At 46.2% G+C, this 16,064-nt stretch overlaps 1 protein-coding gene across 1 annotated transcript in view; it reads right to left on the reverse strand.

Annotated features, from left to right (window-relative positions):
- Positions 1-16,064, reverse strand: part of LOC146323388 (titin-like) — a 199,585-nt gene that overhangs the window by 43,895 nt on the left and 139,626 nt on the right. The window contains exons 179-206 of the mRNA XM_084725583.1: positions 15,688-15,996; positions 15,121-15,402; positions 14,638-14,937; positions 14,033-14,326; positions 10,949-13,918; positions 10,501-10,821; positions 10,113-10,397; positions 9,665-9,970; positions 9,346-9,518; positions 8,873-9,113; positions 8,431-8,706; positions 8,014-8,313; positions 7,587-7,889; positions 7,186-7,485; positions 6,747-7,034; positions 6,330-6,632; positions 4,983-5,285; positions 4,550-4,855; positions 3,878-4,165; positions 3,395-3,685; positions 3,016-3,303; positions 2,646-2,928; positions 2,175-2,482; positions 1,976-2,080; positions 1,608-1,805; positions 1,208-1,504; positions 507-1,094; positions 77-379 (exon numbers count right to left, since the gene is read on the reverse strand). Of these exons, the coding sequence (XP_084581709.1) occupies positions 77-379; positions 507-1,094; positions 1,208-1,504; positions 1,608-1,805; positions 1,976-2,080; positions 2,175-2,482; positions 2,646-2,928; positions 3,016-3,303; positions 3,395-3,685; positions 3,878-4,165; positions 4,550-4,855; positions 4,983-5,285; positions 6,330-6,632; positions 6,747-7,034; positions 7,186-7,485; positions 7,587-7,889; positions 8,014-8,313; positions 8,431-8,706; positions 8,873-9,113; positions 9,346-9,518; positions 9,665-9,970; positions 10,113-10,397; positions 10,501-10,821; positions 10,949-13,918; positions 14,033-14,326; positions 14,638-14,937; positions 15,121-15,402; positions 15,688-15,996 (10,809 nt within the window). The remainder of the gene's footprint in view (positions 1-76; positions 380-506; positions 1,095-1,207; positions 1,505-1,607; positions 1,806-1,975; positions 2,081-2,174; positions 2,483-2,645; positions 2,929-3,015; positions 3,304-3,394; positions 3,686-3,877; positions 4,166-4,549; positions 4,856-4,982; positions 5,286-6,329; positions 6,633-6,746; positions 7,035-7,185; positions 7,486-7,586; positions 7,890-8,013; positions 8,314-8,430; positions 8,707-8,872; positions 9,114-9,345; positions 9,519-9,664; positions 9,971-10,112; positions 10,398-10,500; positions 10,822-10,948; positions 13,919-14,032; positions 14,327-14,637; positions 14,938-15,120; positions 15,403-15,687; positions 15,997-16,064) is intronic.

Consider the following 16,064-nt stretch of genomic DNA (forward strand, 5'->3'; position numbering starts at 1 on the left):
TCTCTAAAAACAGGTGATTTCATTTTAGTATCTTAATGTATGAAATAATTTAATAATTTAATTTATTTTTACTTACAGGCAACAACTATTGTTCTGACAGGCACAGATGGTTCACTTGGCTCTCCAAAGCCAGCTCTGTTCTCAGCAAGAACACGGAATTCATACTCAATGCCCTCGGTGAGACCGGTAACTTCATAGCTAAGCTCAGCAATGGATTTCTTGGATGCCCTGATCCATCTCATACCCCTTTTCTCCTTCTTCTCAACACAGTAACCTATGATGTCACTTCCTCCATCCTCAGCTGGTCTTCTCCAGGTCACAGTGGCTGAATGTCCATCAACTTTCTCAACCTCTGGTTTAGATGGTGGACCAGGAGGACCTACATGGACAAAAAAACACATTCATGAATTTGCTTCATCTTCCAGAGACATCTTACCTTTAAAAATTAAGCACAAATGTAGGATGTAAGATTAGAACATTGAGGAACATTAACCAACTGCACATACCGAATCTATCGACCATCTTGACTGCCTCAGAATGAGATGGCTCACTGGCACCATACTGGTTAACAGCAGAGACTCTGAAGAAGTACTCATTGCCCTGGATAAGCTTGTTGGCCACATAGTGACAGTCAATGACCTTCTCTTCCAGGACAGTCCAGAGCAGGCGGCTGGTCTCTCTCTTCTCCAGGGTGTAATACTTGATAGGAGAGCCTCCATCCTCAGTAGGAGCTGTCCAGGTAAGAGTGACTTTTTCAGAGGAGACACCACTGCATTCAATGGGTCCAGGAGCACCAGGAACATCCAGAACTGTGACCTTAACGGTTTCCTCTTTCACACCGAAGGGGTTGCTGGCAGTGATGACATACTCTCCAGTGTCCTTCCTTCCGGCATACTTGATGGACAAAGTGGAGGAAGTTGCAGTGGTCTCAATATGAACAATATCAGAGGGTTTAAAGTACTTTCCTCCCTTTGACCAGCATGAGGTTGGTGCAGGTTTGCCTAAAATGCTTGTGGCAGTAATAACAATTGTATCACCAGCTCGAACAGTCAGACCCTCCTTCACCTGAGTGTCGATAATAATGGTTGGTGCAGCTGTTGGATAAAATAGAAAAAACTTTATTTATCATGCATTATGCCAAGATAATCATTGAAAGTATGCTGAGACATAAGTAAAACAACTTCTTAGTGGTAGGTTTATATCTCACCATATTCATCTGTGCAGATAATGGTATCTGTCTGCTCAGAGGGTGGGCTAAGAGCACCTGCGGCATTCTTTGCCCTGATTCTGAATTCATATTTGCAGCCCTCCTGCAGATTTGTTACAGTGAATGCAGGCTCAATGACATTCACATTGTTGGCTTTCACCCAGATCTTAGAAGGGAGGTCACGCCTCTCAACGATGTAGCCAGTCAGTCTGTGGCCACCATCGAACTGTGGCTCAGTCCACTGGAGGGTCACAGTGCTTCTGGTGATGCTGATTACATCAGGTTTACCTGGGGCATCTAATGACAGGGACATAAAAATTCTGAAGGCACTGTTGTGAATTTTACAGAATGTGTATTTTTCTTTTATACTTATTGCCGCTATATCACTTTGTACACTTACCAATGGGATCCAGGGCCACCCGTGGATCAGTGGGAGCGCTTGGTCTGCCAATACCAGCTAGGTTGATGGCCATGACTCTGAACTCGTACTCCAGACCTTCAGTCAGCCCAGTTACCTTGTGTTCCTTCATCTTCAAGGCGGCTGGACTTGCCCTCTTCCACAACATACTATTCCTCTCTTTGAACTCAACATGGTAGCCTGAGTGCAGTACCAAACAGGTACAGAAACAGAAACAAAATCCATATTAAACTCACATGCACATCATATCAATATCATTTAAGGTACTATAAGAAGCAAAGAGCAACTTAAATGATGAAATAACATAGATGTTTGATGGTAGGTAGGTCAAATGTCCAAGCTAACTGCACCTGTGATAGGAGAGCCTCCAGTCTTCCTGGGGTCAGACCATGCCAGGTAAGCAGAGTCATGGCGCATGCTCATTATCTGAGGTGGAGGAGGAGCATCGGGAACATCTGCAGAATAACAGTGATATTGTACAGTGGGAAGAAGATTAATTTTTAAGTTCAACAACATTCAGCCTTTAAAATATAAGTTACAGTCACTTACTGAATGGATGTTTAGCAATGACAGGATCAGACTTGAGTCCCTCCCCAACGCCATACTTGTTCTCAGCACAGACTCTGAAGATGTACTCTGTGCCCTCATGGAGACCAGTCACCCTCATGGTGTTGGTCTCCACAGCGGAGGACACTGTCACCCACATGTTGGTGATGGAGTCCCTCTTTTCCAGAATGTAATTTGTGATCTCTGAGCCACCATCATCCTTAGGAGCGCCCCATTTCAGTGTAGCACCATCAGCAGTAACATCTTTGAACTTAATGGGTCCAACAGGGATTCCAGGTTTACCCACCACCCTGAAAAGTAAAGGGGGATGGGAATCTTTGTCACTAATTTAAATACAGGCAGTAATTCATGGATATGACTGAAACTAGCATAGCGTGATCCATTGTCAGGAAAATATTCTTCAATTTGTATTTTCTTCTGACATTGCATGCCATGGTACAGCTTGATTCCCACCTGATGAAAATGGTGGACTCCTTGCTTCCAGCACTGTTCCTCAGGGTGATAGTGTATTTGGAAGCATCACTCCTCTGGCAGTCCCTGATCAGGAGGGTGGTGTTGACTGCAGAGGACTCTGCACACACTCGGCCAGTGTCTGTCAAGTCTTCATCATCTCCCTTCTTCCAGGAGACCTTAGGCGTAGGTTTGCCAATGATAGGGATCTTCAGACGGACAGTGGTGCCCTCCTTGGCAATGTAGCACATGTTGGGCAGCTCTCTCAAGTCACAGGTAGGAAGAACTGCAGAGCGAGGAGTGAGTATTTTAAAACTTTAGAACACTTTAGACCCTTTCTGAAATAGTTCTAACAATATGGACAGTCACTTACTGATTTGGTCCTTGGCGACCACCTTCAGCTCCTTGACAGATCCCTCTCCTGCATCATTTACAGCCTTGACTCTGTAGGTGTATTCTCTGCCCTCCACTAGGTCTTTGGCACTGTACTGCATGTTTTTGGACCTCATAAGCTCCTTGTACTTGTCATCACCATTGAGAACCTCCAGCACATAGCAGATGATGCGGCTGCCACCATCAGAGAGGGGTTTTTTCCAGCTTAGAGTGCAGGAGTCCTTGGTAACCAGCAGGGTCTTGAAGTCCATGACAGGCCCAGGCTCCTCTGGAAAAGTAAAAATGAGTGCAGTGAGTATCATATCTGCAAGAACAAAAAGCAACAGAAGGTCAAGCACAACATCTCTTGTAAAACCCACCAGATGCTCTGACTGAGTCAGCTGTCTCGCAATGCTCTCCAGCACCAAGCTTGTTCACGGCTGACACTCTGAAGCAGTAGGACCGTCCAGCATCCAGGTCTGGCACCTGGAATGCTGTCTTTTTGCAGTCTTTGGAGACGATGGACCAGGCCTTCCTCTCAGTGTCACGCTTCTCCACAATGTAGTGGGTGACTTCATAGCCACCATCAATCAGAGGAGCATCCCAGTAGATGGAAGCACTGTCCTTGGTTGTTTCCTTCATCATCAGGTTGACTGGTGGTCCGGGAGTGTCTGGAGAGATACAACAGCATTCATAATAGTGTCTTTTGAAATATAGAGCTAAACCCAAAACATTTTTTCTTGTTTCTGATTATTTGAACCATGAGTAGCTGGTGTCAGTCAGTCTCTACAGAGTACAATCAATGCAAAAAAAACTGAGATTAATGCATATGCTTAGTAAATACATAACAATCCTTTACTCACCAAGAACTTTGACAGTGATGGTGTACATCTTCATGCCAGCTGTGCTGTCCAGGTTCAGAATGTATTTGCCAGCATCATATCTGTTGACATTCTCCACCATCACCAAGGTGTCAGTGGGGCTGGACTTGATGACAATGCCCATGCGGTCCTTGATGTTGGTGTTCATCTTTGCCCAGGTGACCTTGGGAGTGGGACGTCCCTTGATGGTGGCCTGCAGCCTCATGGTGGCACCAGCGTTCAGCTCCAGACCATCCTTCAGCTCTGCGCTCAGCTCTGCCTCAGGAGGAACTATTAACACACACACAGTTTTATAAGGAAAGTGTCTTATTTTCTTAAATTAGAACAGCTGCATAGGCCTAATGTTTTACATGGAAATATGGTTCATTTTGTGCCTCTCATATAATAAAACACATGAATAAAAAGTAATACTTTGCTGAGGAATACATTAACTATATAGTAATTCATCTGTTAGCCAGTCTAATTTGTCAGGTGAAACGGAAATATACCAGGGCACTTTTACTTAAACAGCCTAAATGAACCTGGCTAACATGCCGTTTATTTTCTCGGTTGTAATGCAGCTATAAATAAGCAGTAATTCTTCAGGTTATATATACTTTATGTCATAAGTTATATCAGTGATACTTTATTCTACTGATACAAAATCATATTTACCAATGATGTCCTTGGCAACATGCTTGCCAGGTACTTCAACTGGCTCGCCGAAGCCGACTTTGTTGACCGCAGTGATGCGGCACTGATACTCTGACTTGTCAATGAGATTCTGGATTACATAGTTGGTGTCCTGCAGGTTCCTGGGGACGTTGCAGCGAATCCAGTCTGTGGTGTCAGTCCTCTTGCACTCCACCAAGTATCCAATGACAGGGCTTCCACCATCACTGGCGGGAGCGGACCAGGTGAGGCTGATGGTGCTGTGGGTGGTGTCTGTCACACTGGGGTTCACAATGGGACCAGGAGGAGCTGGGTAATGGCACATTGATGAAGGTTAGATTACATACAGAGTCTCTGTTTTCTCCAACAGTACATTTATTATGTCATTAATATATATCATTAACTATGCAAAGTTTTCAGAGGTCATTGGACTCACTGATAGGATTCTGTGCGGTGGCACTAGCAGAGGGTTCGCTGGGTTTGCCAACCCCTGCGACGTTGACGGCACTGACTCTGAACTCGTACTCAGCTCCCTCTGTGAGGCCTGTAATGTCCAGACTCCTCTCTGTCAAGGGCTTCTTGTTCACCTTGTTCCAGTTAATCTCCTTTGTCTCTTTCTTTTCCAGCATGTAGCCCAGGATGGTGGACTTTCCATCATCTGCAGGCTCCTTCCAGCTCACAGTCATATGATCCTTGGTCACATTGCTAATCACTGGAGCCTCACAAGGGCCAGGTACAGCTGAGAATGACACCAGAATGTAGGTTTTAGTTTAGAAATTTAAATATTTCAGGTTTCATCATCGAGTCCATTCTGACCAGCTGCATCACTGTATGGTATGGTGCCTGCACGGCATCCTGCCGCAGGACCCTCCAGCACATCGTGAGAACAGCTGAGAAGATCATCTGTGCATGCACACCACCAGACATAAGCTACCTCTGCTCTATTTTGCACTACTGTCACTGTGACAGCGCTTCATGTCCACTGTATTTATTCTTTATTATCTTTCTATTTTTTTTCATTCATTCATTCATTTTTCTGTAACCGCTTATGCCGTAAGGGTTGCGGGCTGCTGGAGTCTATCCCAGCTGACATTGGGCGAGAGGTGGGGTTCACCCTGGACAAGTTGCCAGTTCATCGCAGGACTGACACATAGAGACAGACAACCACTCACACTCACATTCACACTATGGGCAATTTAGAGTCACCAATTAACCTGCATGCATGTCTTTGGACTGTGGGAGGAAGCCGGAGAACCCGGAGAGAACCCACGCAGACACGGGGAGAACATGCAAACTCCGCACAGAAAGGCCCTGATCCAGCCAGGGAGCTGGGGGATCGAACTCAGGACCTTCTTGCTGTGAGGTGGCAGTGCTGACCACTGCACCACCATGCCGCCCTCTATTTTTTTTTACTTTACTTAATTTTTAGCTCTCTTTTGCACTTTTATTTATAATGTACAGTTTTTCCTTTACATTTATGTTTCTCCGTTGTAGGGTCTGAGAGTAACATAATTTCGATCCTCTGTATGTCTTGTACATATGTGGTATTGACAATAAAGAAACTTTGACTTTGACTTTAAATGAGCAACCAAATGTTGAGTTGGCTTTAGATGTTAACAGAATATGCCATGTGACAGTAAGCTGGTTAGATCCAGTTCCTGTTTGTCTTGATTAAAGTTTTAGATGCAGTTTAAACTGTAGCACTGACCGCAAAACATCTTCACTACCATCAGTGTTATTATGTATCTGCATGAACCCTGAGGAAATGCCGATGATAACTCACTGAATGGGTTCTTGGCGATTACAGGGTTGGTGATGAGGGGGTCTCCAACTCCCCAGTTGTTTTCAGCGCGGATTCTGAACTGGTACTCACGACCCTCGATTAGCTTCCCTATGTTCAGCTCAAGGATGTCACCCTTGATCTTGGCGGAGACCTGAGCCCAGTTGGCTCTGCTTGTCTCACGCTTGTCCACGATGTAGTTGCTGATGGGGGCGCCACCGTCCTTCAGTGGAGGCTCCCAGGACATTTTGATACTGGTGGCGAACACTTCTACATATTTAGCACTGGCAGGAGGGCCGGGCACATCTGAGGGGACACAAGATAATTGTATATAATAAAACAGCTTATAGACAGTGAAAAATCCTGAACTTGTATCTTTCATTAGTTTTGAAAAGAAAATGAAAAGATGAAGGTACTTACCCAGGACGTTGACCTGGATTTCAGCAGTCTTGGAGCCACTGGTGTTCTCAGCCAAGACAGTATAGGTTCCTGTGTGTTCCTTGGTGACTTCTGTCATCTCCAGCTGGAAGTGATGCCTCTGGTGGGTGATGACCTGGCCTTCACCTGACTTTATGCTATCATCGCCTCTCTTCCAAGTCACTCTGGGCATAGGCTTACCAAACACCTCAGCCTCAAGGAGGATTGTGGTTCCAGCCTTCACCTTCAAACCCTTCTGCATCCTGGTATTAAGCTCCACCCTTGGAGGTACTGTTAGAAAAGATGAGATACAATACTGTTATGACTCTCAGTCAGAGACTCCTGTTTTCCTTTCAAAGTTTATGGTGGTCTAGCTGAAAATGTTATTATAGGGACTTGTGTATCAGCCTCGTCAGAAGATCATTAGATCAAAACATCTCACCATTCTCGGCACAGACAAGGATAGGGTCTGTGGGCTCAGAGGGTTTGCTCATGTTGACAGCAGTTTTGGCAATGACTCTGAACTGATACTGCAGGTCTCTCTCCAAGCCAGTCACTGTGTACTCCTCCCTGGGACAATTCTGGCTGCTGGTGTTGCAGCGTATCCAGGTGTCTCCTGGTACCCGCATAGCCTCAACGTAGTAACCAATGATCTTGCTACCACCATCATTCTTGGGACGGGTCCAAACCAGAGTGACAGAGTTCTTGGTTACGTCCAATACCTCAGGTTTACCTGGAGTGTCTGTGTCATAAAGAGACAAATTAGCGATATTAAGAAAACAAGATTGAATTAATACAATTAAGCTTGCTGTGTAGGTGTTGTTGCCTAATTGGCAAACCTACCAACGGGTGTTCTGGCAGTGATGAAATCAGTCTTCTTGCTTGGTTTTCCCTGGCCAGCACGGTTGATGGCAGACACTCTGAAAGTGTATTCCAGGCCCTCGATGAGGCCAGCACATGGGTACTCAGTGGTGCGGACAACTGTGTCATTAGCCTTCACCCACAGCAGGCTGTTCCTCTCTTTACGCTCAATATAGTAACCTGTGATGGGACTTCCACCATCATTCTCGGGCTTATCCCAGGCCACAAACATACAGTCTTTGTTGGTCTTGTTGATGCGGCAGTTGAGAGGTTCGCTAGGAACATCTGGTGAAATAAACAAACAAAATTAATATTGACTGTGATGATAAAACCTGCTAATTTTAGACACAAGCATACATCTAAAGCTAATTATGGAACTGCACTAGGGACATCTCAGGATTAAACTTACCGAAGGGGAACTTGGCAACCATCCTGTCAGACTGAATGGGGTCTGAAACGCCATAGCGGTTCTCAGCACGGATACGGAACACATACTCCTTCCCGGGGATAAGCTTCCCAAGCCTGCAACCTGTCTTCGGGCAGGAAGAGACTGCCGTCACCCAGTCGCCTCTACTGACATCACATTTTTCCACCACATAGTTGGTGATATTGCTGCCTCCATCCTCCAGTGGTTTGTTCCAGGACAGGGAGCAGGCATCAGAGTCGATATCACTGATCTCCACGGGGCCCTCAGGAGGCCCAGGGATGTCTGAAACATATAAAAGAGTTAGCTTTAGATATGGAAAGTCACTATCATATTGAGTACTTTTGTCAATTCAAAATTCTTTTAATTTCTGTAAATGATTTTATCATGGGTAATACTGACCTCTGATGACAATCTTCAGGGCTTGGGTAACCTTTGCAGAGCTGTTTTCAGCCACTAGGCTGTATTCTCCACTGTCAAGCCTTGACACATCTTTGATGATCAGGACACACAGGTTGCCAGACTGGTGCACGGCCAGACGGCTGGAAGGGACCACTGCACCCTCACCACGCATCCACTTGCAGGTTGGGGAGGGTTTTCCAGAAACCACCGCCTCCACCCTAAGCTTGGCTCCAGCTCTGGCACTTGCTGTCTCTGGCATAACAATCTTGGGCTCCACTGGGGGTAAGGACATGACAATTTGAGGAGCCTTGAATTAACAAGTGGTTGCCATATTTAGTATTATCTCTGGATCTTGTTGCATATCACCAATATTTGTTATTTTAGAATAATGCAAAAATTGAGTCCTGGTCATAAGATAATGGAACATAACAAAACAACTTACACATCTGTTCCTTGATTTCAACTGGTTGTCTGGTCTCAGTGAACAAACTCATGCCCATGATGTTCTTGGCAGCCACTCTGAACTTGTACCTCTTGCCCTCCTTCAGGCCACTGATGCCAACTGACAAACCCTTCACTGTAGTGTAGGCGTTCCAGACCTCCTTTTCAGGTTCTGCCTCCTCTTCCTCTACCACTGGAGGTGGTGGAGGAGGTGGTGGGGGAGCTTCCCCTCCCTCTGGAACCTATTTTAAATTAAGGTATGTGGATTACATAATTTTCAGGTTCACTCAATAATAAAAAGTTTAGATTACTAAATTCAGTAAGAGCATACAGTGTACATTTTTAAAGTGGCAGTGATGTTTTTTTTTAGCACATACATCTTTATTTGATTTATTTTATTTTTATGTTACAATAACAGAACCTAAGAATAGATTAAAACAGTCAGAGATTGATAAATTTGATCACATGACAAACCTCTACAGGTTCCACAGGTGCTGGAGGCGCTGGCGGTGGTTTCACCTCGATGTATTCAATTACATAACCATCAATCTTGGCACCACCGTCCCTTGCAGGCTTAACCCAGCCAACCGTGGCACTGTTCTTAGTGATCTCCAGGACCTCGATCTTTTCACAAGGATCAGGCTTGCCTGAAAAAGTAAATCAGATGGGTGTGTTCAAGTGTTTCTAATGACTGATGAGCAAGAAGAGAGAGAACTGAGCATCGTGAGTGCCTGTGGGCTATGTGTGTGTGCTCTTAGTTCTGGTGTCACATTAACTACAAGACAATACGTACTGACAGGATCCGAGGCCAGGTAAGAAGTGGGCGACACTCTGGGAACTCCAGAACCATATTCGTTGACAGCTGTGACTCTGAAGTAGTACTCAGTGCCTGGTATCAGGCCGCTGACCTTGAAGGGAACCTTATCCTTCTGGACTTCTGCCTTGACAGTTGCCCAAGTCTTGCGGTCAATCTCACGCTTCTCGACGATGTAGTGAGTGACCTCGCTGCCACCATCAATCTCTGGAGGACTCCAGGACAGCATGGCTGATGTCTGCTTGATGTCAGTAGCCTCTAGATTCATCACAGGTCCCGGAGTGTCTGTCAGAGAAAACAATAGATTGTGTTTGTTTTTTGGATTCAACTGACAGGAGGTATTTTGATTTCCAGTAAGCACTTTTTTCATGATAGATGACTTCAAGTTAATTGTCGGGAGTATTACCAAAAAAAAAACAGGACTTACCCAGAACCTTTACATTGACAAACACAGCCTTCTCTCCGGCAGGACTCTGCAGAGTCAGGCAGTATTTGCCAGAATCATCACGGGTACTATCAGGGATAACCAGGAAGGTCATAGTGTCAATGATGTCAACTTTTCCCTTCCTGACCACGTTGTCAATGCCCATCCTCCTCCAAGTGACTTTAGGAGGTGGTCTACCTCTGATGGTGGCACATAGTCTGATGGGACAGCCAGCTCTCACTGTCAGTCCCTGCTTCAGGTTGGCATCCAAATTGATCTCTGGTGCCTCTGTTGGAAGAAAAACAGTGCAGATGTCAGCTTGATGTTTCGAGTACAGGACATATCTTATCCAGGTACCAGAAAAGCAAATAAAATTCAATTAAGCCCTCACCTAGAATTTCCCTGGGGATCACAGCACCCTCCAGGTCACATGGCAGGCTCATGCCCACCTGATTCTGAGCAGACACTCTGAATTCATACACAAGCTTCTCGTCCAGACTTGTGACTGTGAACTCGCATACGACCAACTGAGCTGCCACGTTGCATCTCTTCCAACCATCGTCTCCTTTCTTGGCACTTCCCTGTGCCCTCATCTCTACAACGTAGCCAATGATGGGAGCTCCCCCATCAGATACAGGCTTGGTCCAGCCCAGGGTGACAGTGGACTTGGTGCTGTCCAGGACCTTCAAGTTGGTAGGAGGTGCAGGGGGCTCTGTAAGAAGACATAAGGATGTGTGAAGATGAAGCTGTAGATTTTATCTACAGTAATCCCACCATGAGATGTATTTGTTAACAAATGTATTTTAAACACAGTGAAATCATTAGTACTGGTTACATACCAATTGCATCCTTGGCAGTGATAGCCCGTGATGGTTTGCTTGGACTGCCTATGCCAATTTCATTGACAGCTTTTACTCTGTATTGGTAGTCATGGAGGGGCAGGAGTCCAGTGACTGTGAGACGAGTTCCAGGGATTGGATCCTTGTTGACTGGAGACCACCTGATGCCATGCTCTTCCATCTTCTCCAACAGATAGCCTGTGATTGGCTTTCCACCATCTTTCTCTGGCTCTGACCACTGCACAGTCATCTCCTCCTTGGCGATCTTGGTGACCTCTGGTGCCTCAGGAGTGCCAGGTACACTGAACTGGGTGCCAGCGACAATGGCCTCACTTTGCACTGCAGGTCCAGGTCCCATCTTATTCTCAGCACGAACTCTGAAGATATACTCATTACCTTCAATAAGACGGGTGACTTTAGCTTTATTGGTGATCACAGCATTGGAGTGGACCGACCAGACTCCCCTCTTAGTCTCACATTTCTCAATAATATAGTTGTAGATATCACAGCCACCATCATCTTCTGGGACTTCCCAGGCCAGATGGCACCTGTCAGTGGTGATACCAGACACCTTGAGATCCCTGATGGGGCCGGGTCTATCCAGGACATTGACTTTAGCATGAGCAGAGCAAGTTCCTGCACTGTTGGAGGCAGAAACAACATATTTGCCACTGTCAGTGCGCCTGGCGCCAGTAAGCAGCAGCTTGGAGAAGTCGGCCCCAGTTTCGATCTGAAGCCTGGGGCTCTTCTTCATAGCCTCTGTGCTCTCATCTTTGGTCCATTTGACATCAGGCTGGGGTTTGCCCTTTATGGTTGCCTCGATAGGAATGGAGTCTCCTGCCTTGACCACAAGTGTTCCATCCAGTTTAATCTTGATTTCAGGCTCCACAAGCTGCTCTTTGACCAAGACTTCAGCTGTGGTAACCCAGTTGCTCTCACCGCCTTCATTCTTAGTCTGAACTCTGAACTGGTATATCTGGTTTTCAATACACCTGTCAGCCATGAAGTAAGTCTCCTTGATGGCACCCTTATGAATCCTCTCCCACTCTTCAGCCTCCTTTGGCTTCTTCTCAACATGATAACCGATATTACGGCTACCACCATCATAGTCTGGCTTCTTCCACTTAAGGAAGCAGAAGGTCTTGCCGATCTCAGAGATGTGGAAGTCAATGGGTTCACCAGGCTTCTCAATGGGATCAACTGCCAGCACAGGTGTCTTGGTTTCAGTGGGTGGGCCAGCACCAATCTTGTTCTCTGCACTGACACGGAAGAAGTACTCGCAGCCCTCAGTAAGAGGGGCCTTCATCAGGCGCTTGGTGCAGTCATTGGAGACCACTGTCCATCCTCTCTGGCTGGGCTGACGGCACTCAATAATGTACTGAGTAATCTCGGTGCCTCCGTTGTCCTCAGGGTTCTCCCAGGACACCATGCAGGACTTCTTGGTCACATATGCTACTTTCAGGTTCTGGCAAGCTCCTGGTGTGTCCAGGACATTAACAATAATGGTAGCCTGTGCCTGTCCACTACTGTTCTTGGCAATAATGGCATATTTACCATAGTCTGACCTGACTGCATCATTGATGACCAGTTCACACAGAGGGTAGTTGTTGTTGATCTCAGTGCGCTTGTCCCGGGACAAGGCTCTAGCATCCTTGGTCCAAGTGATTTCTGGGTCTGGTCTGCCCTTCACCCTGGTGATCAAACTTATGATTTGACCTGCCCTGACCGTCACAGAGTCGCGGCAAGACACGTCAACCACAACCTCAGGGGGCACAAGGATGTCCTTTGCTAAGACAGTTTCAGCAAGCTCCCTGGGTTCACTGTCTCCAACCTTGTTGGTGGCTCTGATGCGGAATCTGTACTCCATTCCTTCAATGAGGCCTGGTACTCTGTAGGCACATATTTTGATGAGGTCTTTGTTGATCCTGTCCCACTGGGCAGTTCCTGACTTCTGAGCCTCAACCACATAGCCCAGGATTGGACTGCCACCATCTCTTGTGGGCTTTGTCCAGCAGATGTCAGCATAGGACTTGCTCCAATCCTTGAGCTTGGGATTGCCAGGAGGTCCGGGTTTGGTAATGGCACGAGTGGCCTTGATGGGGTCAGAGGTGAGAGAAGGCTCGCTGATACCAGCAATGTTCTCTGCAAACACTCTGAACTCATAGCTATTGCCTTCAAACAAGCCTGAGACTCTGTATCTGAGATCCAGAACGGGAGTTTTGTTGACACGGATCCACTTTCCGGTCATTTCTCTGCGTTCAATCACATAGCCACTGATTGGACTGCCTCCATCATATTCAGGCAGGGACCATGACACTGTCACAGCATTCTCTGTGATATCAGAGCACTCTGGCAGACCTGGTGGACCAGGAGGGTTGAACATGTGCTTGGCAATAGTAGGAGGACTCTCAAGCCCTGCGCCAATGCCAATCTTGTTCTCTGCACGGACACGGACAATGTACTCACGGCCCTTCTCCAGCCTGGACACCTTGGCCTTGGTGCTGGTGCCACTGGAGCTAACAACGGACCAGGGCTCCCATGGTTTCTTCACATCCTTCTTTTCCACCACGTAGTTGGTGATAGGTGTGCCACCATCATCTTTGGGTGCCCTCCACTGGATCATCATGTACTCAGGGGTCACTTCCAATATGTTGATGGGTCCAATAGGTGGACCTGGAAGATCTAGCACAGTGACATGCAGGGCAACAGTCTTGCTACCTGCGGGATTGGCCACAGTGAGGACATACTCTCCAGTGTCTCCTCTGAGGCACTCAGGGATACTGAGGATTGTGGAGGCTCCAGTAGATTCAATTTTATAGCGGCCCTCAGATGCAATCTCCTTGCCATCAGTCATCCATTTGGCAGTGGGAACAGGGATGCCTGTCATCTTGGCTGGAAGGACAATAGTGCTGCCAGCTTTGACAACCAGACCTTCAATAAGCTTTACATCAACTTCAATAGTTGGTGGCACTGAAAGAGAAAAAAAACAGCAAACACACACATGAGGATGTTGTCAGGCTTGCAAATAAAAGCAGAAACAGCTTTCTCAATAAGATACTACTCTGTGAGAATCATTTTTCATACATGTCTTCTCCTGGCAGGTGACAGGGACACTGGTGTCAGGACGGCTCACACCGATGGCATTCTGAGCCTTGACCCTGAAGCGGTAAGTCTTTCCCTCCTCCAGACCAGTGACATGGGCGTGGTTGTTGCTGACTGTTTTGAAGGTGACCCAGTCAGTCTGGCCCTCTTCCTGGTGCTCCACAATGAAGCCTGTGATTTCACTTCCACCGGTGCGGTCAGGCCATTCCCATGCCAACCACACCTCTGTCTTGTCTGCATCAGTGTGGTGAAGGTTCTTAGGTGGCCCAGGAGGATCTGAAAGGTGTCCAGGAAGTAACAATTATTTACTGATTTGCTGAACATTTCTCAGAGATGAGATGGCACTAACACAAGAATAGGGTTGCTCTCAGAATGTTGTTGTTTTGTTTTTTTCTTGCGAAAAAGTTTGTTTTATGACAGAGTGAAAAATAAACAAAGAATTGATGTTATTTGGAAGTGCTAAAACACCAAGAATGACAAAGCAGAGCTTTCAGGATTTGGAATCTCCACAATTTACACAAGAATATGAAAATCCTAATTGTTCAGAGTAAAATCAGACAATATAACATAATTTGGCTTTTACTCACAGAGAGGATCGACAGCCTTGATGGGTGTCTTGGTCACCACAAAGTCGCTTTTGCCAAACTGGTTCTCAGCAGCCACTCTGAACAGGTACTGGATTCCTTCCATCAGGTACATGGCCATCAGACTCAGCTTCTTATTGGCTGCAGAGACAGGCACCCACTGCTCGGCAGCGACATCCTTCTTCTGCACAACATAGTGGGAGATGACGGCACCACCATTGTCCTCAGGAGCCTTCCATGTCAGATAGGCAGACTCGCTGGTCACCTCAGAGACCACCAGGTCTCTGGGAGGGGAGGGCTTGTCTGGTGGAAACAAGACAGTAAATTTCACATATATTGTATATTAAAATTTAGGTTTTCTTCATTGCCTGACCAAAACCAAACCTGCTGTATATTAAGTTAAACAAAAAATAAATTCTTCTTTACAAGTTGTTTTGTTCAAGACAAACCGAATCCTACACTTGTGCTGGTGGAAATTTTACTTACTCAACACAAGCACAGCAACAGTTGCTGATTTCTTTCCAGCAGCATTCTCCACAGTGATGGTATAGTTGCCAGAGTCTGCACGGACTGACTTGGGAATGAAGACTTTACTTCTGCTGGTGGTGATAGCAATGGTGGTGTGAGACGGCATGTCACCATCGTTCTTCTTCCAGCTGACAGTGGGTGTAGGTACACCTTTAATGGTTGCACTCAGGGTGATATCAGTACCCAGCATGGCCAGGTGGTCACGTGCCATGTTGGCATCAAGCAGCAACTCTGGCTCCTCTGTGGAGGGAAATGGGAATGAAGAATTACTGAAATATCCACACACATATCCATTGGCCATAACTACCAAATTAACTCATACATACAGTATAATAATACATGCTAGATGGAAAAACTTTTTTGTTAGCAATTACATTGCATAGTCCATGAAGTCTTTTCAAGCACAATATTTGCACTAAAATTAATTATATCATTATGGATTTCAAATTTGTAAAATCAGAAATAAAAATATATCATTTTTTTAATAGATAAAAAACAAAGAGGAGTTATAAATAAACCCCTTACCCAGTCTGTCATGGACTTTGACATTCTCTTTGACATATGCAGGGTCAGATTTGCCCGCAGCATTAACAGTGAAGATCCTGAAGCAGTACTCCTGTCCATCGGTCAGGCCCGTCACCACATAGTGGAGGTCGGGACACTGCTCTGGGGTCTCATTGGCTTGAACCCACTCCACGGCACCAGGCTTCTGGTACTCAACAAGGTAGCCGAAGATTCGGCCTTTTCCATCATGACGGGGCAACTTCCACTTCAAGCTGACTGAATCCTTGGTCTTATCATAGGCCTCAGGGGTCACTGGAGGGCTGGGCCGCACTGCCAGGAGAAAATATTGCATAAGACTGTAAACCATGGGCAAATAAAATCTAAACATGGCAACCTGT

Source organism: Lutjanus erythropterus, chromosome 8 (genome assembly GCF_056507025.1).
Source record: "Lutjanus erythropterus isolate fLutEry1 chromosome 8, fLutEry1.hap2, whole genome shotgun sequence".
In the NCBI taxonomy this organism is placed as follows: Eukaryota; Metazoa; Chordata; class Actinopteri; order Lutjaniformes; family Lutjanidae; genus Lutjanus; species Lutjanus erythropterus.